General features: G+C 40.2%; 1 protein-coding gene across 1 annotated transcript; it reads right to left on the bottom strand.

Annotated features, from left to right (window-relative positions):
• Positions 1-403: 403 nt before the first annotated feature.
• Positions 404-24,623, bottom strand: NSMCE4A (NSE4 homolog A, SMC5-SMC6 complex component). Its single transcript, XM_050959046.1, has 11 exons — positions 23,583-24,623; positions 21,567-21,647; positions 20,744-20,874; positions 18,715-18,866; positions 16,618-16,717; positions 15,353-15,443; positions 6,898-6,992; positions 4,325-4,373; positions 2,253-2,344; positions 1,364-1,433; positions 404-644 (listed from the first exon to the last, which is right to left on the bottom strand). Exons 1-11 carry the CDS (start codon positions 23,884-23,886, stop codon positions 640-642), a joined length of 1,170 nt encoding a protein of 389 aa, XP_050815003.1. The 5' UTR covers positions 23,887-24,623; the 3' UTR covers positions 404-639.
• Positions 24,624-24,972: the final 349 nt, after the last annotated feature.

Genomic DNA, 24,972 nt, shown 5'->3' with positions numbered 1-24,972 from the left:
CGTTATTGGAATGACCTACCTCAACTTATTTAAGGCAGGAAAGTTAAAAAGACAAAAAAAGAGTGGGAAGTGTTACTATCAACAGGTCTGAAGCCAACAGCCTCTAAACATTCCCCTGACGCTACACTGAGGATCAAAATCTAATACTTTTTTGTTTCTTCCCCTGGTGTTTATATTCATTGCATTCTCATTCCACTTCAATTGTGACACCAACATTTGTCTAAAGCTCCCAGTGACGAGTTCTAAACCACCTATTTCCCGTATGCCCCACCTCCATATCAAGTACAGAGTATCAATAATCATCACTAATAACCACAAATGGAACTTAAGTTGCAGTCATTGTGTAGTCTGTATTCTGGGCCATCCCTGTCTACATTTATTGTATAAAAATTTGGAAAAACAGTCAACATTACAGAAGGACTTTATTAAAGAAAATCACGATAGGATGAAAATGCCTTATGTATCATGACAACTTTTACTACTGTAAATGACATGTATAAATAAAAAGGTACAATAAGCTTGTTATATAAAAAGCATCGAATTTAAACTAGTGTTCTCATCAAAAATAAATTTTACCATACAGTATATACATATAAAACTTATCTGAATATTTTAAAACACATTTTTTCTTCATGGCACCTAACCTAGAAAAGAAATAAAGAACATTTTAAGAGACAGTTCAATATCACCTAAACCTTATTACACTGCATTTATCATTGCTCCTTCATGTATTAGCAGCAAAGAGTCTTGTGGCACCTTATAGAATAACAGACATATTGGAGCATGAGCTTTCATGGGTGAATACCCACTGTGTCGTATGCATGCATACCTTCATGTATTCTATTCCTAAAAAATAAAATTCCATAGATGTATTTTAAGATACCCTTAGAATATTTTATCCCTTATTATCAACTGTCCTTTTTAAATTAAAAATTGTATAAACTAAACCATGATCATTCACAGCATTACATTTAAAATATCAGTATGAAGTTTTGAAAACCAAAAAACTAGCTGCCGTCACATGTTCAAATACACATATTTCAATTCTTTGCTGTTTAGAAGATTTATATGCAAAGACTTCTGATCCAGAAAGAATACAGTCACACTCAGGGTTTTCCTACAGCACTCATCATTGTCATTAAACACTTTGCAATATCCAGAGTAGATCACCTAAATTGGAGTGGTCTTTAAAGTATACTTAAGGGGAAAAACCCTAAACAAATACGCAATTTCAAGTATTTACATTAAACATATTAAATTCTACAGGTTATACAAGCATTGTAGGTAATTGCTCTACAATTCTTTCAAATACATAAAAAATATACAGAGTGAACTATGAAGAAGTCTTCTGACAAATACTTACTTTCATTTTCTTGGCTGACACCAGGAGGGGGAATCATAGGTTCTGTGATTTCAAAAGTTTCTACAATGTCCTGATCAGAGAAAGTAAGATTAAAAAAAAACGTTTTTTACACTACTGACTACTTAAGCACAAAATAATTAGAAATACACAGGGCTCTCACATTTCAGCACTTGTTAGAAGGATTAGGTCAACTTGGGGAGGAAGAGGAGGCATGGGAGTTCCATGTGCCAAAACCCTCTTTCTGCTTAAGGTATATATAAAAATAAAATCACTTGAGGTCTATTAATCAAATTAAACTTGAGATCCAGTTCTGCACACCCAGCCTGTGAAAAGTGGGTGCATATATGATAGCTTTTACAATTAGCACTTCACCATATGGAGCACTATCATTGTTTCATACCACCTTCAGGAATTTAAATAAGCCTTATCTTGTGCACCACAGGACATTCTTTTAAATCAGATTATGGATACAATAAAATAGAGACATCACTTCCCCGCCCCACCCCCACCCCCCGTGACTGAATGCCATGTAACAGGGGAAAACAGAAAGCAGTTTGGACTTACTTCTAATATCTACTTGGCCTTTACATAGTACAGTAATTGCCAGTTATTTGTAGCGGCACAGCCTTAGATTGGAAGTAGTATAAATGTGGCAGGGCACGCTTGCACTAGAATGAAGTCTCCATTCCATCTCTCACTACAGAAAGAAACTATTTGATTGTACCTACTAGTTTTCCAGGGTCCATAATGATCAATATGTATTGATACCAAGATGTGTACACAACTTGTCATAAGATGCACTACTTTGTTACTTCACATCATAGAATAGCACAACTCTCCGAGAACCTTTAAATTTCAATTAAAGCAAAGACAGTGTCATCTATTGTACCTTCCAGTCTTGATGGCTCAAAGATATGACTGCTTGGTTCCGTACTTGGGCATTCTGGTCATTTTCTCTACCTTCCTCTTCATGTGAAGGCTCTGTTCAAAATACCACATTTTCAGGACCCATACAGTTAGAAAGGCATGTCAAGTGTTACAGTACCCTTCAGAAACATCAGAATTGCCATATCAGATCAAATTAGTGGCCCATCTAGTCCAGAATTATGTCTCTGACAGACTAGTACCAGATGCTACACAAAAAAACAATAGACATTCTCTTAACTTTGGTAGTTGGTAGTGAATTTGTGTCAAATCTGCCAAACTGTTTCAGTCAAAATATCAGAGGGGTAGCCGTGTTAGTCTGGATCTGTAAAAGCAGCAAAGAATCCTGTGGCACCTTATAGACTAACAGACGTTTTGGAGCATGAGCTTTCGTGGGTGAATACCCACTTCCTCAGACATGCATCTGAGGAAGTGGGTATTCACCCACGAAAGCTCATGCTCCAAAACGTCTGTTAGTCTATAAGGTGCCACAGGATTCTTTGCTGCTTTTTCAGTCAAAATATACATCTTTTGCCATGTTAAAACTTCACCTATTTATTACCACATTTCAGTTTCTAATCCATTACAGTATTTTACCTCACACCTCATGTTCTCCTAGTATCCTCTCAGGAAGGATTTTGTCAATTCATGTCTACTAACTCTCCTTTACTAATGACTGACATGCTCAGTGAATTCTAGATTAGACAATTATCTTTTGTAAGTGATGCACTTGTTTGTCCCTACAATATTACAATTTAGGTGTTTATAATTCTGTTCTTAATTCTTGTTTTAAATCAGTTTTCCTGGTATTGATGTACGGCTCACTGGTCTGTAATTCCCAGGATTGCTCCCACTGCCTTTTATATGACATCTGCTCCCTTTCAGTTCTCTAGTCATCTGTAGCTGACTTTAATGATATTGCATTTTTTGCTTGCCACTGTCAACTTCCTTCTTATTCTTTTAGCTCTCTTGGATTAATACTATCTGGTGCAGGTAACTTACTGCTCTTTATCAATTTGTTCCAGGACTAATACTTTACCTACAAAATGAAGGACTGAGGTAGATACACCCCATCACCCTCTGTGAAGACTAAAAAAAATTGTTTAGTTTATCCTCAATTGCCCTCTTTTTCCTTGGCATTCTAGAAGACACACCAGGCTTCCTGCTTTGCTTTTGCAGGCTTCCTTTTGCAGACTTCCTGCTTTGTCTATTATGTTTAAGAATTTTGTTATTTGCAGATTATTTTCTCTTCAAACTCTCTTTGCTCTCCTAATGGTCATCTTACTTTTTACCTGACATAATTTATACTTCTTTCTATTAGGTTCACTTGGATTAGATTTCCATTTTTTTTTTTTTGAAAGATACTTCTTTAGCCAGAATTTAGCTTCTTTTGCCAGAATCGGGGAATGGGCAACAATGGATCACCTGATGATTACCTGTTCTGTTCATTCCCTCTCGGGCACCTGGCATTGACCACTGTCAGAAGACAGGACACTGGGCTAGATGGAGCTTTGGTCTGATCCAGTATGTCCATTCTTATATATGTTCTTAGCTCATATAGGGCCTGATCTGCAGCCTACTGAAGTTAATACTTTTTAGCAACTTCAGTGGCCTGTATACCAAAGCCCATGAATTCTTGGGCTTTGCCCTTTTCTTGTGTGTGTGTGGGGGGGAGGCGGGGGGGGGGGCGGGAGAGGGAGGAGACTGTCCCGCAGCCTAATATTACTGGTTTGAAACTAACGTAATCTTTAAAGGACTCTTCATTTAACAAAGGCAAGTTATAGTGCTTCTGTTTGCTTGCAATACTTTGAAAGATGCATGGCCCAATCCTACAGTTACTCAAATAAGTAAGGGTTATGTGATCAGGCCTACAGAGCAGATACTACATAGGGATAGAAGCAATGCCCACTGAAGGCAATGGGTCATGGTCAGTTCTTGAGTTACAAGTCCTAAATCTATTGGTTAAAAGACCTATAAACCTTCTAAATACACAAGCTCTTTTGGTGCTTAAGTAACTTGTCTGTAAATGTATTTTACCTATTACTGGCAGTTTGTCCTGATCCAGCTTTATTCTTGCAAAGCCATCCTAGAATGCAATACAATTTGATTTAGAATTACAGAAACAACAACTATTCGGATGATTTAAAACATTGAAATAGACAATTTTTTTTTAGAAGGCTACACATTTTTCATTTATTTATATGACTAACTTTGCAATGCTGTATCAGTGGAAATATACATACATTCTTACATCAAGAATCTTAGTTATGTTATCAGAGCAATAATAAGTAAGCCTCTTGCAAATAAAGTACATACTTCCTACATATTCACAGGAGTGCAATTTTACAGTTGCTAAGGCCTGGTCTACACTACACTGTTAAACCGATTTTAACAGCGTTAAATCGATTTAACGCTGCACCCATCCACACTACACTGCTCTTTATATCGATTTAAAGGGCTCTTTAAATCGATTTCTGTACTCCTACAAAACGAGAGGAGTAACGCTAAAATCGATATTACTCTATCGGATTAGGGTTAGTGTGGACGCAAATCGACGTTATTGGCCTCATTATTTTACAGTAGCTACCCACAGTGCACCGCTCCAGAAATCGAAGCTAGCCTCGGACCATGGACACACACCACCGAATTAATGTGCCTAGTGTAGACACGCACAATCAACTTTATAATATCTGTTTTATAAAATCGGTTTAAGCTAATTCGAATTTATCCTGTAGTGTAGATGTAGCCTAAGGGAGACAACTGAACATGTATCTATAAAATCTCAACCATAACATGAATATAGTATGGACACACTTCCCTTGGTCATTACACCACATGCATTTTAAAATCAATAATGAAAACTATATTTTCATTCATTCATTTTCAAATTTTCTTTGGTGAATTTGAAAAAAAATACTTTTCACTGATTACAAACATGACAAACTTGAATTAAGAGAGTAGGTTACCTGAACACATAGTAGTCCTGAAAAGATTTGAGAACTAGACTGGATACTTTTAAACCACTGAAAAAAACTTTAATAAAATTATATGCTAAAACTTTGCAAGAGAAGGTACTTTAAGCAGAGGAACTTGAGGTATTGCAGCCCAAAGCAAAATACTTAAGTGAAGTTATAAGGATATAAAAATGGGGCATTTGGAATTAAAAATGTGTCAACTACAGAATTAAATCCATTAAAATACATGGGCAGGAAAATATGGTCTTCTTAAGCGATTACAGGCTTTTGTACTTAAAACTCAGCTTAAAAACAATTCAACTACTATTCCAATATATTCCACAGTTCTGAGACTGTGGTAACTTGATATAGTTACCAGCACCTTAAAAAGAAAAAAGAAAGAAAAAAAAAACAACCACATTTGCATTACTCCTATTTCTTGCTGGACAATGTCATTCAGGTGAAGAATAATGCTTGGTACTCCAAACTTCATGTCTGAAATCAGGCAAAAGGAGCAAAGCACTTTCACAGATTAATTGAGGATTAATTTACAAAAATATAGTCAAGATAGTGTAAGTGCTTACACAAAGTTCTAGTTCTTTAAAATGCTTTACAAACACACACTAAAAAAACCCCTCAAAACACCTCTGTGGGTGGCAAATGGCTGATTTCACAACCAGATGCCTCTATGCCAGTTGCTTGCCGCCACTTCCCACAGCTCCCATTGTCGTGCAAACCGCGGCAACTGGGAGCTGCGGGCAGCTGTGCCAATGTAAACAAACTCTCTCGCAGTCCACCAGTGGATTACCCTGACGGCCTGCATGTGGCCCACAGGTGATCTACGCAGACAATAAACCACATGGACAAGTCCACCCAATGAGTCAGGGTCAGAACAAGGATTAGATCTCAAGAGTTTCTGAGTACAAGTCCCAGGCTCAATGCATAAACCATACTTACAAACGCAAAACAGATATTAAAAAAATTAAATAATTTTTTTTAAAAGTGCTAAATATATTATTTAATTTTTTAAAAACAAACATTTTCATGCAAATGCAGCTTGAAACAACCTGGTAAATAAAAAAAAAGTAGTATCATTCACTATTTTCTAACAATATAAACGTAAAAATTAATTTTAAAAAAATGTATGTTAAACTCTTAATTTAAGCAATGATCTGTATTTGTTATGGTGTAGCCTCCTGTTAGCAACAAGTACTGACCAATGAGAATTAACCTTTAAGACAGTAACTAAAGTATAAATGCAAAACAAGATCACAATTCCTGATTACTGATTTATATAGCTTTAATTTAAATCAATCCACCCCAACTTTTATCTTAGGGTTCTGGTGACAATCTAAAATCCATTTATGCTTTATTGTCTTTTATCAGAAATCTATTAAAACTTCTCTATTAGACTAATGAAAAGAATGAGATTTCAAAACACTTTGATTTGCATTTGTGAAAATTTTATTGGCAGAGTTGGACTCCAGAGTATCAAATGTTAGACCTGTATTCCCACACCATCCTGTCCCAGAAGCAAAAATATACCACCTAGCCAAAACTGTGGAAACAGCAGCTACAATTACAATAAACCAAAACAAATATTTTGTTTTTCTTGTATCATTCCAAATAAGATTTGAAGACTAAGTTACTCCTTACCCTTATAATGAAGGACACATGAAAGATGTTTTCCACAGTGCGTGCAAAAGAACTTGGATCAATCACAAAATCAAAGAAGGAAATAGGTAGATTGGCTATAAACATAAGAAAACAGTGGTTATAAAACAAATGGTATACATAAAGCTAGCAGAGATGTAAATTCTAATTTAAGAGATATAATATTCTATGTAGGGCTTAAGCAAATTGTTATATATTTAACTGTTCTCATGTGAAACAATTTTAATACATTTTCAAATGTAATAGGAGTAATATGCTGTTTAAAAACAAAAAACAACCTCTCCCCACTGCGTCCCGACTCCCCACATACACCTGAAATGAAATAAAGGAGTTAAAATAGTCATTGTTTCATTAATTTTTTGTTGCTGTTTTTGGAGATCACAAATATTGATCAACCTTCCACTCCAAAGGAATATGGCATTATTCTCGGAAGAGGGAATGCTTTGTATTCTTTTGCTATGAAACTCCCAATATTCAATTAATGGAAGAAACAGTGTTCTAAAATGGACCTTTTCCTGCCCTTATCTAGAGAACTTTGCCAGTGCATGGGACCCTACACTGAAAGGGATTAAGAACACTCCTGCAAGATAAGTGCTAACATGCCCTGCCCTGTTGGAATGGCTATGCATTGGAAAGGGTTAAAAGGAAAGGAAAGGGTGGTAGGAGACCAAAAGACATTTAATTAAAGGCTCTGAACTCTATCTGGCTAGAGTCTTGTTAAAAGAAGTTTCTCAGTTATGCATCCTAAGTACACTTTTTTTAAAACATATGTGTTTCCCTGCAAGTCTAGTAGGAGATTTTTTTAAATATAGATGATCGATACTACTAAAATGCTCTTACACAATATACTACTGGCAAAAGTGTGTCCACAATCAGCATATTTATTGCATACGCAAAAAACTTTAAAACAAAAACAAGATAAAGAACTAACTGAATCGGTTTCCCCATTCAAATCTGAAAATTAGAGATTTTGCATCCTGATTGGGATCCCAGCATCCAGGGCAAGACACGAGATGAAGCCAAAAGAGCAAAATGTTTAAGTGATTTCTTCCCATCCTAAATATTAGCCTTTGAGCCTGCAGAACGTGGCAGAAAGAACTACACCTCTACCCCGAGATAACGCTGTCCTTGGGAGCCAAAAAAAAAATCTTACTGTTTTATAGGTGAAACCGCTTTATATCAAACTTGCTTTGATCCGCCAAAGTGCGCAGTCCCACCTCTCCGGAGCACTGCTTTACAGGGGCTGCAGGGATAAGTTCAGACATGCAGATGGAAGCAGGACCAAGGAATTCAGAGGAGAGACTGCTGGGTGAGGAAAGTGGATGGTGGAAGCATGTGACTAAGAGAACCAGGCAGAGGAAAAGACGGGCCAGTGAAGGAGAAATAGAACTCAGGAACAGGTTTGCAGAGTTGGAAAATGAAGAAGGGGCACAGCAGGTGGTCGCTGAAGGAGAGAGGGCAAGGAAAAAGAGAAGAGCTGATAGTCCTACAAGAGGAGGGGAGGAGTCAATGGAGGCAACACCAAATATAAGCCCGAAGAGGATTGCAAGGGTGAATAGGAATCAAGAGGACTTGCAGCCAGTGGGAGCAGGGGATAGACCGGAGAATCACACTGTTACCAGGAAAAGGCAGATCTACGTGACTGGAGACTCCTTACTGAGAAGAATAGACAGGCCTGTAACTAGAGCTGATTGGGAGAACAGAAGGGTGTGCTGTCTGCCGGGTGCTAAGATACAGGATGTGGATCTGAGGCTGAAAAGGATCCTGGCGGGAGCGGGAAAGAATCTGTTGATTGTCCTTCATGTGGGAACAAATGATACAGCTAGATACTCTCTGGAATGTATCAAGGGAGACTATGCCAGACTGGGGAAGACGCTTAAGGAAATCGAGGCTCAGGTGATCTTCAGTGGGATTCTGCCGGTTCCTAGAGAAGGGCAACAAAGGTGTGACAAGACTATGGCGATCAACAGATGGCTCAGGCAGTGGTGCTATAAGGAGGGCTTTGGGATGTACGGCCATTAGGAAGCATTTACGGACAGAAGACTGTTCTCTCGAGATGGACTTCACCTGAGTAAGGAGGGAAATAGACTTCTAGGATGGAGGCTCGCCGAACTGATTAAGAGAGCTTTAAACTAGGAATTTGGGGGAGATGGTTGGGAGATGTCCAGGAGATCTCCACGCCGGAATTTAACCTCGAGAGGGAAGTAAACAAAGTAAGAGGGGATACAGTTGTGGACAGAAGAATTGGCATAAGGAGGAAGGGTAGTGTAGACAGCAGACTAACAGGTGATGCTGGTGGTAGAATGTCTGTGCCTAACAGGGTAAAGAATGTCAGTGAAGCCAAACGGCAAAAATTAAGATGTCTGTACACTAATGCGAGGAGCCTAGGGAACAAAATGGAGGAACTAGAGCTACTGGTGCAAGAAGAGAAACCGGATATTATTGGGATAACAGAAACATGGTGGAATAGTAGTCATGACTGGAGTACAGGTATTGAAGGCTATGCGCTGTGTAGGAAAGACAGAAATAAAGGAAAAGGTGGTGGAGTAGCATTGTACATCAATGAGGAGGTTAACTGTACAGAAATAAGAAGTGATGGAATGGACAAGACAGAGTCTGTCTGGGCAAAAATCACATTGAGAAAGAAAGCTACTAGAGCCTCCCCTGAGATAGTGCTTGGGATGTGCTACAGACCGCCGGGATCTGATTTGGATATGGATAGAGACCTCTTTAATGTTTTTAATGAAGTAAACACTAATGGGAAATGTGTGATCATGGGAGACTTTAACTTCCCAGATATAGACTGGAAGACAAGTGCTAGCAGGAATAATAGGGCTCAGAATTTTCTGGATGTGATAGCAGATGGATTTCTTCACCAAGTAGTTGAAGAACCAACAAAAGGGGATGCCATTTTTTATTTGGTTTTGGTGAGTAGTGCGGACCTCATAGAAGAAATGGTTGTAGGGGACAACCGTGGTTCGAGTGATCATGAACTAATTCAGTTCAAACTAGATGGAAGGATAAACAAAAATAGATCTGGGACTAGGGTTTTTGACCTCAAAAGGGCTAACTTTAAAGAATTAAGGGAATTAGTTAGGGAAGTGGATTGGACTGAAGAACTTGTGGATCTAAATGCGGAGGAGGCCTGGAATTACTTTAAGTCGCAGCTGCAGAAACTATAAATAAGAAGAAAATGAAGAAAGAAGTGGAACCGCTAAACACTGAGGATGGAAAGGAGGTTAAGGATAACCTAGGCATGGCCCAGTATCTAAATAAGTACTTTGCCTCAGTCTTTAATAAGGCTAATGAGGAGCTTAGGGATAATGGAAGGATGACAAATGGGAATGAGGATATGGAGGTGGATATTACCACATCTGAGGTAAAAGCCAAACTTGAACAGCTTAATGGGACAAAATCGGAGGGCCCAGACAATCTTCATCCAAGAATATTAAAGGAACTGGTGCATGAAATTGCAAGCCCATTAGCGAGAATTTTTAATGAATTGGTAAACTCAGGGGTTGTACCGTATGACTGGAGAATTCCTAACGTAGTTCCTATCTTTAAGAAAGGGAAAAAAGTGATCCGAGTAACTACAGGCCTGTTAGTTTGACATCTGTAGTACGTAAGGTCTTGGAAAAAATTTTGAAGGAGAAAGTAGTTAAGGACATTGAGGTCAATTGTAATCGGGACAAATTACAACATGGTTTTACTAAAGGTAGATCATGCCAAACCAACCTGATCTCCTTCTTTGAGAAGGTGACAGATTATTTAGACAAAGGAAATGCAGTAGACCTAATTTGCCTCGATTTCAGTAAGGCATTTGACACGGTTCCACGTGGGGAATTATTAGTCAAATTGAAAAAGATGGGGATCAATATGAAAATTGAAAGGTGGATAAGGAACTGATTAAAGGGAAGACTACAACGGGTCATGCTGAAGGGTGAACTGTCAGGCTGGAAGGAGGTTATTAGTGGACTTCCTCAAGGATCGGTTTTGGGACCAGTCTTATTTAACCTTTTTATTACTGACCTTGGCACAAAAAGCAGGAATGTGCTAATAAAGTCTGCAGATGACACAAAGCTGGGGGGTATTGCTAACACAGAGAAGGACCGGGATATCATACAGGAAGATCTGGATGACCTTGTAAACTGGAGTAATAGTAATAGGATGAAATTTAATAGTGAAAAGTGCAAGGTCATGCACTTAGGGATTAATAATAAGAATTTTAGATATACACTGGGGACGCATCAGTTGGAAGCAACAGAGGAGGAGAAGGACCTTGGAGTATTGGTTGATCACAGGATGACTATGAGCCGCCAATGTGATATGGCTGTTAAAAAAGCTAATGCGGTTTTAGGATGCATCAGGCAAGGTATTTCCAGCAAAGATAAGGAGGTGTGAGTACCGTTATATAAGGCACTGGTGAGACCTCATCTGGAATACTGTGTGCAGTTCTGGTCTCCCAAGTTTAAGAAGGATGAATTCAAACTGGAACAGGTTCAGAGACGGGCTACAAGGATGATCCGATGAATGGAAAACTTGTCATATGAAAGGAGACTCAAAGAGCTTGGCTTGTTTAGCCTAGCCAAAAGAAGGCTGAGGGGGGATATGCTTGTTCTTTATAAATATATCAGAGGGATTAATATTAGGGACGGAGAGGAATTATTTAAGCTTAGTACCAATGTAGACACAAGAACGAATGGGTATAAACTGGACACTAAGAAGTTTAGACTTGAAATTAGACGAAGGCTTCTAACCATTAGAGGAGTGAAGTTCCAGAACAGCCTTCCAAGGGGAGTAGTGGGGGCAAAAGACATATCTGGCTTTAAGAATAAGCTTGATAAGTTTATGGAAGGGATGGTATGATGGGATAGCTTAATTTTGGCAATTGATCTTTGATTACCAGCAGATAAGTATGCCCAGTGGTCGGTGATGGGATGTTGGATGGGATGGGATCTGAGTTACTGCAGAGAATTCTTTCCTGAGTGCTAGCTGGTGAATCCTGCCCACATGCTCAGGGTTTAGCTGATCGCCATATCTGGGGTCGGGAAGGAATTTTCCTCCAGGGCAGATTGGCAGAGGCCTTGGAGGTTTTTCGCCTTCCTCTGTAGCGTGGGGCATGGGTCACTTGCTAGTGGATTCTCTGCAGCTTGAGGTCTTCAAACCACAATTTGAAGACTTCAATAACTCGGACATAGGTTAGGGGTTTGTTATAGAAGCGGATGGGTAGGGTTCTGGGGCCTGCTTTGTGCAGGAGGTCAGACTAGATGATCACATTGGTCCCTTCTGACCCTAAGGTCTATGAGTCTATATCTGAATTTGTGTTATATCAGGGTACAGGTGTATTTGTTTATTTAAAATGAAAACCGACACACCTCTCTCTGATTTTAGATGCATGACAAATTAAAAAAACAGATCCATAACAGAAATAAAACAACAATGGGAGACTGGCAATCGAAGCGCCTGCACCTCTTTACTCCAAGCATAAAAAATAGCCAAGCACAACACACAACAAATATTTAAACATTCTCATCTCTGCTTTGACAGAAAGCACAAACTCCACACCTTTGAGTTGACAAAACCCTCAAACCCTATCCACCTTAGCATTCCAAACTGGTAGGCTTTTAGACTAGGTCTATATTGGAAACTGGGGGTGATTCCCAGCTCCAGCGCACATATTCACACTAGCTGTCATTGAGCTAGCACACTAAAAACAGTGTAGCCAAAGTAGCATGGGCAGGGCAAAGCTGACCACCCTGAGTACACCACTTCCCACGGTACTGTGGCTACACTACTATTCTTAGTATGTTAGCTTGATGAGAGTATGTCTCCTCAAGCTGGGAATGTAGGCAGGTATGTCTCCTTGAGCTGAGAATCACTCCCACCACACTTAAGCCTAAGAGCAGACTTACTCTTAATTCTAGATGTCAGCAAATTCAGATTATTTCCAACCGAGATGGGAAAGAGAATTGAAAAGTTTAAAGGCCCTGTCAGAGAAAAACTTAGTTCTCAATTTTTGTTTTTGGGTGCAGCAAAGTCAGATGCTTTATTTCTCAAGCAATTGTATAGAGGGACAGAGTGCGCTAGAACACAGGGTTTCCCCCTCCTAGGCAGGTCTCTCTACAGGTAAACAATTGCAGCAAGCATTTATACTTTTTGTTACATACAATAATAAGCAACAGCTGCATTTTGTTTATACATAGGCCATCTTGAGATCTTATTTGTCTCACTTCTATTTAGACGCTAGTCTACATTCCTCCTTATCGACACAAGGTCACAACAACTTCTCACACAGTTCTTTCCCACTCGCCTCACACAATCCTTGCTTCTATAAATCTCGTGTTATTAGGGTTACAGCTAACCTGACTCTTGCTCATAGAGGTGACTGTTGGCATTGAAATCTGTCAGTTCTTGCTCTACTTCCACAGCCCTCAGCATGTCCTGCCAAATAGCGCCCCCTCAAATACCAAGTAAGCTCCAGCTTCAACACCCCTCTCTACCCAAACTGTGTCAATCTCAGGTGAAGGCAGGCAGGGGCCAAGCTATTTAGGGCTTCTCAGGTCCAAATCACCACCTTTATCTCCAGCCAGAAGCCAATAGGCAGCCAATGCAAATTCCAAGTTCTGTCACTGCATGTTTGCAGCAAGACACCTGCTTAAGAAGTGAAGAGCTGCATTCAGCATTAGCTTCAGTTTTAGCAAACTAAAGATGTAGCCACATGGAGATTATATGGCTTAATCTTGAGGTGACAAAGGCATGTATCACAATAGAAAGGTCGGTATAAATCATAAAAGGTCGCAACCTCCTGACAAGACAGATTGGAAAATGCAGCCCTAGTTATTTATATCATCTAAATGCAGTTGGAAATCAGACAATTCCTAAAAAGTGAATTTGAGTGACAACCTTCAAAGAGGCTAATAATCTTTGCTATATCCTCTGGCTGATTCAGTGGTCTACCATCTTCATCTCTCCCTATTGCAAAATCAGTTTCAGCTAGCTTCCCATCATCCATGCCCAAATTTTTAGCTTGCCAGAGACACATGCTCAAGTATGCCCTCTGGATCAGACAAAATGTAGATAGAAAACTGGGTGTCATCATCATATCCAGACACCACATATTTCCTTGCTACATGTAAACATCTAACAGGAAACGTGACCAAGTAGAATCCTGCAGAACCACACAAAATAATCTTTGGGGCAGAAGAGCAATTGCATGAAACTACTCTCTGGGATCTCAGAAGGGAAAGAATGAAGTTACTGAAAGGTAGACTTATCTACTCCCGCGTTCCTGTCTGAATGAGAGTTACCACCATCTCAAGATCAACACTAACAAAGGCAACTGAGAGATAAAGATGGATAAAAGCTATGCTGACAATGTTATGAGAAGATCATTGACCAGCACCACAAGTAGCAGTCTTGCCTTCTCCAGGTCAGAACCCAGACTGGCAAAGATCAAGCAAGTCAAAGAAATCCATATGCTGTGAAAACTGTCACATCATAACAATCCAAATAATGATAACCAAAAATATAAGATTAAATACAGTTTGATAATGAATAGCCTCTCAACACCAAGGGCTGGTTTCTAGAACATAGGCCCCACAAAACACTCTTCCTGAAGGCCATCTGGAATTTTGTACTCCCTTAACAGAAGGGCTGTCAGTTGCCATCAGTGAAGGATTCAGTTATTCCCCCACTGGAAGCCAATACACAAGTCATAGAAAAAAAATTCTCAACACATCCAAAATCTCATAAATGACATGAGCTGAAATTCAAGTAGAGCCCTAACTAATGTCCCCTCAAAAAACGTATTGTGGATGAGGTCTCACAACAGTTTGCATCATTTGTCATAACTTATGATACTGTACATTAACTTTGTACAATATCTTAAGTTAACTGTGACAGCAGCCAACTATCATCTCCTTGTTTAAATAAATAAATGATTTATTTAATTAAGACTAGAGGAACCTTTCTAATACCCTATTTTTAATTAGAATCAAGAGATTAGTTGAACAGGTTCACTGTCATATACCATACCTGCATTTCTTTAGTTGCCTCCATCAGTTTCAGCAGAACCCAAGCTTACATTTAAAAATATCAAATTTCTAGTCCTTATTGTTCCAAATGTGAAAGCATGTCTTTCTGAGTCTGCAAACAGAAACAACAGCTCCACAGGCTAAATGCTGCAACTGCAGAAAGCCATAAATACAGTACAATCACTGTGGAGACCGCAGAGAGACAGAATTTAGAATGTGCCCAGAGTTTTAAGTCTACAAGCCAAACCTCCTCCCCAGCAAAGGAGGACACACTGGGATGCTAAACCCCATTAATTACTAATGCAGCAGCAGAGTATCATTCCTTAGCTTCCAAAGCGTAATCAATGTATCATATTACAGACCTCCATTAGTACAAATTTTAGCTATATTGGAGGCATACTTACGATCCTCTTTAAAATAGGTCTGTAGCAATCCCAAGATCCTCTCTACTTCTTTTTCTGTAGCTTCCTGATGAGATTCCTCCATTTTCTTCAACTGAAAAAAATAAATAAATAAATCAAGAATCATGCATCTATCCTGCTGTAAACCAACATTATACAGAAAAATATTTTTCTACATTTTTTTAATCACTCTTTTAGTGACAAGTTTTAGTACTAAGCAGAAAGAAAACATCAGCTCTGAATTGTTGCATTTGGCTATAAAAAAACAGAAGACAGTAATAAAAGGCTGCTGTCACTGAACACAATGTGTGTAACATACTTGACTATGTCAAATGCCTGGAACCTATTTATCTGAAAGACTACCTTTCTCTCTTTGCCACATCTGCACGCACAGTGGCACCTGAACTGCAGCTCACTTATTTAAGAAAGGAGACAGTCAGCAGGTGCTTTGGAAACTTACTCCCCGCTCTTCCAATCCATCTCAAGAGTTCCAGTTTTATCTATTCCAGGACTTATTGTAAGGCCCATTTGTTTTTCCTAGTTGTGAGGAATTGGGAGGATTCTGCTTGTGCATAAACTTCTAAAACTTTAAAAGTCAGTTTAATGTGGGGAGGGGACTTGTTATTACTTAAATGGACAGTTGCTTAAGGTTTTCTTGGACCTATATTGATACAAAAAGGTCCTACATTTACTTAAGAAAAGTCATGACAGATCTGAAATTACTCCTAACAGGAGACTAATGAGGTAATGTGATTTTGTAGATCTGTCTTATTTATAATAAAGAGAGGTATACTAATGCAGCAATGGCAAAGCTAAAGCCAATTTGGAGGAATAAGAACATCTCCCTGGAATCCAAACTGAAACTACTGCACACCTTGGTCATCTCCATTTTTCTGTACGTGTGCGAGACATAGACCCTTACGGTAGAACTTGAATGGAAAATACAGGTAGTAGAGATTAGATACTGCCGTAAAATCCTGATCATCTCCTACTTCAACCACATCACCTAAGTCTCCGAGAGTTGTGAAAAATCCACAACCCAGAGAGATGTAGTTAAGACGATTCTTCCATCAACCTAGCTACAACCTCTCAGAGAGATAGATTAACTACAGCAATGTGAGAATCCTCACCACTGCAGCTGTGCCACTGTATCATTTTAAGTGAAGCCATAGTGGAAGAGAAAACACAGATTATTCACAAACTAAAAAAAAGTGACTTAGGATAGTTATGCTGTCAAACATGATTATTACAAATATTACTTTACAAACCTGAGAAGGCATTGCCCTTTTTTCTTCTGTTCCTACTTTCCTTTTCTGCCTCTCAATCCGTTGCCTTGGTACAGGAGGATCAGCCTTGAAAGACCCCAACCTAATCCAAGTAGAAAAGTAGCATGAATGTATGAAAACTACCTTAAAGTATGCACTAGACTAGAGAATATACTGGGCAGTTTGCTGGGTTAAGATAGAAAATAATGCTAGGAAACTGAACATGAAGCTTCTAATATGTACTATGATTCCTATAAACTGCCACTACTAATGGTTCTGAGTTACGATTTGCAATCAGCTTTACAACACCATAAATCAATACACTGTTAAATGCATTATTTTATTCCAAGATTTTTGAGTAAAATAAGTCAAAAGCTGTTTGTCATAGAGACATGACTTTTTATATTAACTAGTGACACAGAGTATATCTTCTTTAAACTGAGCTTTTGGGGTATTCCATGATTCTTTTTCTGAAAATACTCCAATTTTATATTTTTTTCTCTGATCATTTGTTTAATTTCTACAATTGTAGGCCTGTAGCTATGAACATGTTAATAACTTCTCATTTTGAAATAAAACTCAGGATAGGACACGATGTTCACGATGTCCACGATGTGGACTGAAAAATGGATATAGATCTTCCAATTTTTTAAAACATGGATTCTAATATAGGGCACTCCAATAGCAAAAATTCAGTACTTTCTCAATATTCACACTTTGCCATATGAAACCTAAACTTATATAAAAGAAGGTATAGCTAAAGGTCCATATTCAACTATTTACAAAGAAATCAAAGTTAGACTTTCTTCCATTCAATGTCTTTGATCATTTCCAGTATAATATTAGAATAAAATTACGGTCAGCACTTCGTTGTACTTGTAATCTCAGAGAGTTTTTTATGTTTTACAATAGCAAACTAGCTACTTTATGTTTTACAATAGCAAACTAGCTACTTTATGTTTTACAATAGCAAACTAGCTACTTGTCTTCCTAACATGCCATTCATCTTTTATTACTATCCAGTGTGTTAGACCACATGATCATCTCTACAACCACTTGCAACAGTTACTTGTAGTGCAAGTTGTATAGCTGGTTGAGGCCTTCAAAATACTTCAGCCTTTTATCAGAGCTGAAATTATACTTGTAGGGGTGAAGAAACTGCATTAGCAGAGACAGGATGACCAAACTGATTTTTTTCATTTATACTGGGAAATTGGGATCTATCATAGGGTGAGCTGGGACAGTCTGAAGTTAATGCTGAGCTTCTGGGCCTGAGTCAGATAACCAAGGATCATTTGACAGCAGCCCAGAGGCAGCACCTCATAAAAGTGCCTGTTCACACAGAGGAAAACTTGCAGGGAGCAGGAAGACTCTCCTGCAGTACTGCCAGGACAGGAGGAGTGTGGGAATGATTGCCAGGATTCAGATCGTTTCCTAGGAAGAAGCTGGGAAAGCAGGAAGTACTGGGAGGCTCTCAAACTACAAAATCCTGCAGAGGATTACATGGTGCTCAGAGAGACAGATCAGGATAGACACACAATCAGCTAGGAGGTCTGGAGCGAAGCCCACAATGTGCTTTACAGGACCTGGGGAAGCCCTAAGGAAGAGAGGAGAACTCTCCTATGCCTTTGGCTGTGCCTCCCAAATGAGGAAAATGCAAAATATTACAAAAAGGGAAGAAGGAATGTTTGCAAAGGATGGCACTGTAGGGCAGAAAAGACTAGGTAAAGGAAATTATGAGACCTTCCTGTCCAGGGGAAGAACTGTTTGCCTCAGAAGAGTGAAAAAATGGTTTATGTTCATTTTGTTTTACTACTTCATAAACCAGACTCCAAAAAGGAGAATGTTATTTGAAATGCCTCGGTGAACATGAGTTCCTCTAGGTGGGAGAAGGGCACAACTGAGGGTGCAGTGACCTGACTGCCATGCCAGGAGAGAGCTCTGCTATGGACTGCAGACAGACTCCCAAGTTAATCTCTTCTCTCAAATACAATGTACTACCTAAAAATTGATAATCTAAGGGTCAGTCCTTTTGAGAACTAACTAACTAGGCCATGTTGCACTTCAGCATATATTATCATTTTCCTTGAATATGCTTACATGTAGTGAAAAGAAGGAGATCTTCTGAAATATCTTTCTGCTTCTGCTCCCAGTTTATGCCAGGCATTATTAGGTAAAAATCCACTAGCTATGCTCTCATCATCGCTATCATTTTCTTCTCCTTCTAGACGATTTAGGCCCATAAACGTTAGCTATTGAAGGGGGGGAAAAGATATTGCATCTAAATTTCACAAAGCAAAGTCAATGGATGCTTATTTCTAAGGTATTACATTATAATGTATACCCTACTTGAATACTGCAAGAATTGCTTACTTTTCTTCCAATTAAAGTTCAAGTGAATATATAGAAACATAAATTACTTAAAGAATCACACAATCAATTGCTACTGAAACAAATATTCAAATATTTAGAAATTTCTTCCCAAATTTTACTACAAAGGACAAAAATCCACATTTTAAAGATTATACAGTAATTCACTAACTATAAAATGAAAGAATGATTGGTCTTGGTCCAACATCTTAGTGATTTTATCACAAAAAAAGAAACTGGTATGTTCCTTCTTGGAACATAGCAGTTTCTCTTGATTATAATTTCTCATGTGTCTACCCGCACCCCTACTGTATAATGTTTAGGCCTCAATCCTGCAACAAGCTCTACACAGGCAGCCCATCGGGAGCCACACTGACGTCAGACATCTACATGGGTGTAGGTATCTGCCTAAACAGAGCTTATTGCAAAACTGGGACCTGTAGCCCCGATTCTGCAAAGATTTAGACAAAGTTATGCATCAGTTTGTGAGTAGTTTCACTGAAATCAATGGGACCTAAGGCAGTTATCAATTCTTTTTTTTAGACTGGCCAGAAGGAGGCTGTTTAAAAAGACACTGCCCCACGGCTGTCTTCAACATGACAACTTTCCTGCATTTCAGAGGACAGGAATTGAAGTTTCTTCCTGCATAGCAGCAAAGAGTGATGCTGTGTTATCTTCTATCTTACTTATCATATGTTCCCTAGCGGTTCAGTTGCCATTTACATCTTTATTTTTACCCATAAACTAAATATCTATGGAAATGAATGCTTATTAATGGTGCTAGAATGACAACACAAGTCCTCTATTCATTTGCAAGCTTTCTTCCATTGCCCAGTTGCATGTTAAACTTGCCTTTGCGTAGCTATATCTACAATGAGAGTACAGTTTAGCCTCTGCCTTCATACTATCCATGACCTCTATGCTCCCAGCAAGTGTGGAAGTTACTGTTTCTTAACTTTACAAGGCAATTAAAAGCCAATTTCTGAACGTATCACATTTTTGGGACAACTGAACACATTTCAGGTACTGTATAACCATCACATGCCTCTTCCCCTTTAGACAATAATAAGCAATGGAACCTAGTTTTCTTGTACAACAAAGCTACACCTTTGACAAAAAGTTGCAACTCCTCATTAGGCTACTGTAACAGCTTATAAGAAGAGGAAATGGGTTTTTGCTCCAATGTCAGGACAAACTGGCACTTTTCAGCCAGAGTATCAAGAAATAAAACATGAGATCTTCAAAAGTACCCAAACGATTCAGATATCGAAGTTCCACTGAAAATCACAGCTTTGGTTAAAATAGGAATAAGTAAATGTAATAGGGAAAAAAAACAGCAAACATTGCTGTTTTGAAAGTATTAGAGGTATAGCTTTTCAAAACCAAAACAGATTTCTTTTCTTTACAAAATACACTATTGTAAAGAACCTCATTCAATTAACTGCTGTGAAATATCATTTGATGCAGTAAGACGCTGATCCTGTAACATCTGGAGTCTAAATTTGTATAGCTACATTTCCTTTATTAAAGCTAGAGATTCTAAATGTAGCCTTTAAAACAATTACTGTAGATTGAGCAGAAAGTTAGGATAAACTTCTATACTACTTGCAAAAAAGTTAAAGAACCTCACAGAAATTATGCAAAGTTTTAATGCAACAGCAGTGTTTTTTCTGAAATCTTCAAACCCATTTATTTTCTCCTTCTATTACATACATGGCAATCTCAAGCCACATTAACAAGTCAGCAGTTCTTAACTTACTAAATCTTCAGCAAATGCTGGCGAGTCAAATACCGTCATTTCAGAGTGCAACTCATTTGCTTTTTCCTTTCCTAGATTTGATGCCAAAACAAGGAACTGGGCATCCAGAGCAGCCTCCCTTGCCTGGGAAACTGTTATAGAAAAAGAAAGAGTTGTATGTTATCAATATACAATTGTCTAAATGTCATAAAGTATACACTACACTAACAAAATCAGAACTAATGTGCTTTGTAAGTCAATTTCTGAAGATCAAACAATTCCTTTTATTGTACAGAGATAGCTGACTGCTCTAAAATAAAACATTTCCCAATTCTGTAAATAGCAATCACTGCCAACAGGAAGCATGAAACACCGTCAAGCCATCCTTAAAGTAAAATTACATTTTCTACCTCAGTATGTTTGATCTCTCCAAATATAGTATACTGAATCTATTTACTTAAACAACATTAGTTTTTACACTATTTTTTCACTCCTGTTGCGCTGCAGAGCCAAGATAGAGAAGCATAAGTAAACAGTTGTATTTTTAAACTATAAACCTAAATTTATTAAATAGGACCTTCCTGGCTGTTTTGTTTGTCACCTTTTTTTTAAAAGTGTAGTGAGGGACTAAAAATAACTAGATTAAATTTTCAACACACCCTGTTCAAGCAGTTCCATCTTCATTCCAATTTATTAGAGCACTGTATTTCCACGTTTTAGTATTTTCATACAGTACTTGGACCAGAATTTCATTACCAAAACATTTTTTTATTCTGAGCATCACTTCAGTAGCTTTGAGGTTCAAAGCAAAAATTTCTGAAATAGACTGTGAGGTTAACCTTACCTCCACTGAACAATTTATTGGCTTCTTGTAGTGCATCTGTCAAACTATTGCTTTTTGAACTCAGCATATCCTCACGATTCTCTGGGAAAAAAAGAAAACAACAAATAAGTGAAATCTTAAATTAAACACGTACACATCAAAAAAATAAACACTTATAATCTTAACCATAAGTAGCTAACAGTGCCTGACGCTAAACCTCACCAAATTCAAAATACTCCAAATCTGTTTATAGTACCTTTTACAGTAAGCATTTATCTAGGCCCTCATCCTACAAACATTTATGACCATACTTAACTTTAAGCATGGGGGTAGTCCCAGTGAAATCAATGGGACTATTCACGTTTACTGCTAAACTTGTACGTATTTGCAGATCAAAACAGTAGCACTAATCACTGCAGATAGTGGGACTATTTCAGTACTGTAAAATGAAAGTTTCAAAAAAGAGTTCCTATTTATAGAATGAGACTCAGAGAAATGCAAAGGCTAGGATTTCCCCCACAAGCCCTAAAGAGATTACAAACCAACTACAGTATTTTTCTGGCACATGGACATTTTAAAAAAGCTCCAAAGTTAAGAAATAGATCTTAATCCTGTATGTAATTTGCTGATCAATCCAATTTAAATTTCCTCTTCTATGTCAAAGTAGTTACCAGAGCTCATGAGAGATATGCCATATGTTATTTGTCTTATGCATTGAAACATCACCAATTAAGGACCTCCACAAAAACATGCAAGGTTGTATAGCACAATGGGGTTGAGGTCTATGACTAAGGCTTCTGAACACTATATGATAAGACAAATAATAGTAATAAAGGTTGTTTCATTTCTAGACATCACTAGGTTAAAACAAAAATCTGCGTGTGTTTAGATTAATAAACACAGACACAATGGGAATATTTGAATGCCTGATTCTATATGACTACTCACAGCATCATAGTGTTCAAGTGGTTTGAGCACATGCATCCAGCTCTTGATACACTTTTCCAAAGCACTGATGTTTTTCTTGAGAGATGTATTATTAAACACACACGAGCTGAGTTAGTCTAAAACTGAGTTGCAATCTCTTATAAAAAAAATCATGTAAGTTAAGCAAGTCAGAAGGAGATGGAAGATTTCGGGGCTGGGGGGGAAAGAGGAAAAAAAAACAAAAATAGAAAAAAAAAATACCAGGTATTGCTGGAATTGTTATTGATAACTTAGTAGTCAGGCACTTTTACAAATTAGAAGAATAGCGACAAAAGGACAGCACTGCTGACTACAAGGCAGCACAAACACGAGCAAGGGGAGACAGCATAGCAGACAGAGCCCGACACACACTTTGTGCGTAGGGGGGAGAGAGAGAGAGAGATGCAAGCTGCCCCTTTAAGTAAGCTGACCCACTCTTAAGTGCATTGTCTTTTTCAGTAGATCAGGAAGTTAACACAGCAGCTGCTGCCCCAAGGTCCGTGTCCCGTCTCTACTCTTTATGGAGAAGGGGTAAGCAAGATGCAGGAGGGAGGGGGACACCCTGACATTAGCCTCCTCGGCCCCGTTCTACCCCTGCACAGCAAGCAGGAGTCTCTGGGAGCAGCTCCAAGGCAGAGGGCAGGAGCAGCACATGGCAGCAGGGGGGAGCAGACAGCTGAACTGCCTGCTGGGTGGCTGTAGCACAGGGAACTTAGGGTAGTCGGCTATTCTCCCTTCTTGTCAACTGTTGAGAATAACCCATCTCCACCTTAATTGAATTGGCTCCTTAGCACTGACCTCCCATACACTTGGTAAAACAACTCATCTTTTCACGTGCAGTGTATTTATACCTCTACTGTATTTTCCACTCCATGCATCTGATGAAGTGGGTTTTAGCCCACAGAAGCTTATGCCCAAATAAATGTGTTAGTCTCTAAGGTGCCATAAGGACTCCTGGTTGTTGTTACTATTTGTATTACCCTAGCGCCTAGTCACTGCCCACCCAGGACCTCACAGTATGAGCACAGATCACCCTCCCTGCCCCCACGGCAGCTGCGGTCCCAGGCTTACGCTGCACTCTGTTGATGAGCTGACGATACTGCTGCCGGAGCATCCTCCTGTCCGTGTGGTTCCCATCGGGCTCGGCTCTCACGCTGCTCTGCCCGGGCTCCTCTTCCGACTCTTCTTCCTCCCCGTCGCCCTCGTCGTTCGCAGTCTCCGGGGGACGCTGGCGGCCTTGGCCTCCCGTCAGCCTGCGCTGCTGGTGCTCGGGCACAGCCCCGTTGCGAGAGGTGGACGCCAACGGCTGGCGGCGGCCCGAGTCCGGGCCCCTGCCCTGCAGGGAGTCGCCGCCGCTTCCAGCATCTTCAGCCATCGCCGCCTCGGAAAAGGAAAGCGCGAGCCGCTGGCGGCCCTACACGTTCCCCACTCCCCCTGCCTCCTTCCGGCTCGGGCCCTGCCCCATCCCCCCTCAGGGGGAAACACCGCCTCAGACCCTCCGCCGGCCCGAGAAACGCCGCCGCCGCCTCGGCTGAACCCCGCGGGGCACTAGCGCCCTGAGCGTTGTTAGAAATCTCACGACGGCAACCGCGAGGGCCAAAGCGCGAAGCCAACGGGGCTCGGGAGAGCAGAAAGGAAGCAACTCGTCCGCGGGGTAGGTGCAGCGCCGGCGACGTCCCCCTACTGCCTCTGTTGCTCAGTATCTGCAGCGCCCCCTGGCGTTGGGGAGGCACACGGCGCTCAGCCAGCGGTGCGTCTGCTCCGCGGGCTGTTCCTGTTGCCCGGAGCGCCGCGGAGACACAAGGCAGCTCCCTGTTGTCCTTGTTTTACATCCCCCCTGCTCACCCCATCTCGCTTTAAAACCTGGAAATTAATGGCAGGGGCCACGCTTCACGCACGAGGGGTGGAAAGCTGCTGCACCAGGCGTATGGGCAAAGGAAGCTGCCTAGCCCAGCCTCAGTGCTGCTGCAGGCAGCGGGAGCCAGGTTCGAGCATTAAATCCCCGGCCCCGCATTTCCCCTACACCCCCCGGGTTTCGCGCGGCAAGCCAGGGAGGGGGGAGCTGCAGCGCGCTCAGGGTGGAGGAGACGGAGCAGCGGTGAGCTGGGGCTGGGGCTCGGGGGCACCAGCGCCGCAGCAGGTACCCGAGGGAGCGCACAGGGGAACCGCTCCCCGCCTCCGCTCCGCCTCCCTGGGCCTGAGCCCGAAGCCGCCGCTTCTCCGCCCCACCCCAGGCTTGCCCGCGAACAGCTGATTTGCGGGAAGCGTGGGGGAGGCGGCGGTGAGCTGGGGACGGGCATAAACTCCTGTAGCTGATATAAGGACAGGAGATAAACCTCTGAGAAGCCCTTGGAGCTAGTGCTTATTACAAAGAGGCGGAGGAAAAGCCTGAGGGGAAAAGGCTAATGATAGGAGGGAGTACAGGGAGGCAGTGGGAAAGCGAGTGATAGGACAGATTGGC

The sequence above is a fragment of the Gopherus flavomarginatus genome, chromosome 6 (assembly GCF_025201925.1).
Source record: "Gopherus flavomarginatus isolate rGopFla2 chromosome 6, rGopFla2.mat.asm, whole genome shotgun sequence".
In the NCBI taxonomy this organism is placed as follows: Eukaryota; Metazoa; Chordata; order Testudines; family Testudinidae; genus Gopherus; species Gopherus flavomarginatus.
This window is presented reverse-complemented; position numbering and strand designations above follow the sequence as displayed.

Coding starts and splice junctions, on each gene's coding strand:
- NSMCE4A (XM_050959046.1), bottom strand. CDS start 23,886: ATGGCTGAAGATGCTGGAAGCGGCGGCGACTCCCTGCAGGGCAGGGGC. Junction 6,993..15,352: donor GACCTATTTTAAAGAGGATC/GTAAGTATGCCT, acceptor TTATGTTTATAG/CCAATCTACCTATTTCCTTC. Junction 4,374..6,897: donor ATGTGTCCTTCATTATAAGG/GTAAGGAGTAAC, acceptor ATTGCATTCTAG/GATGGCTTTGCAAGAATAAA.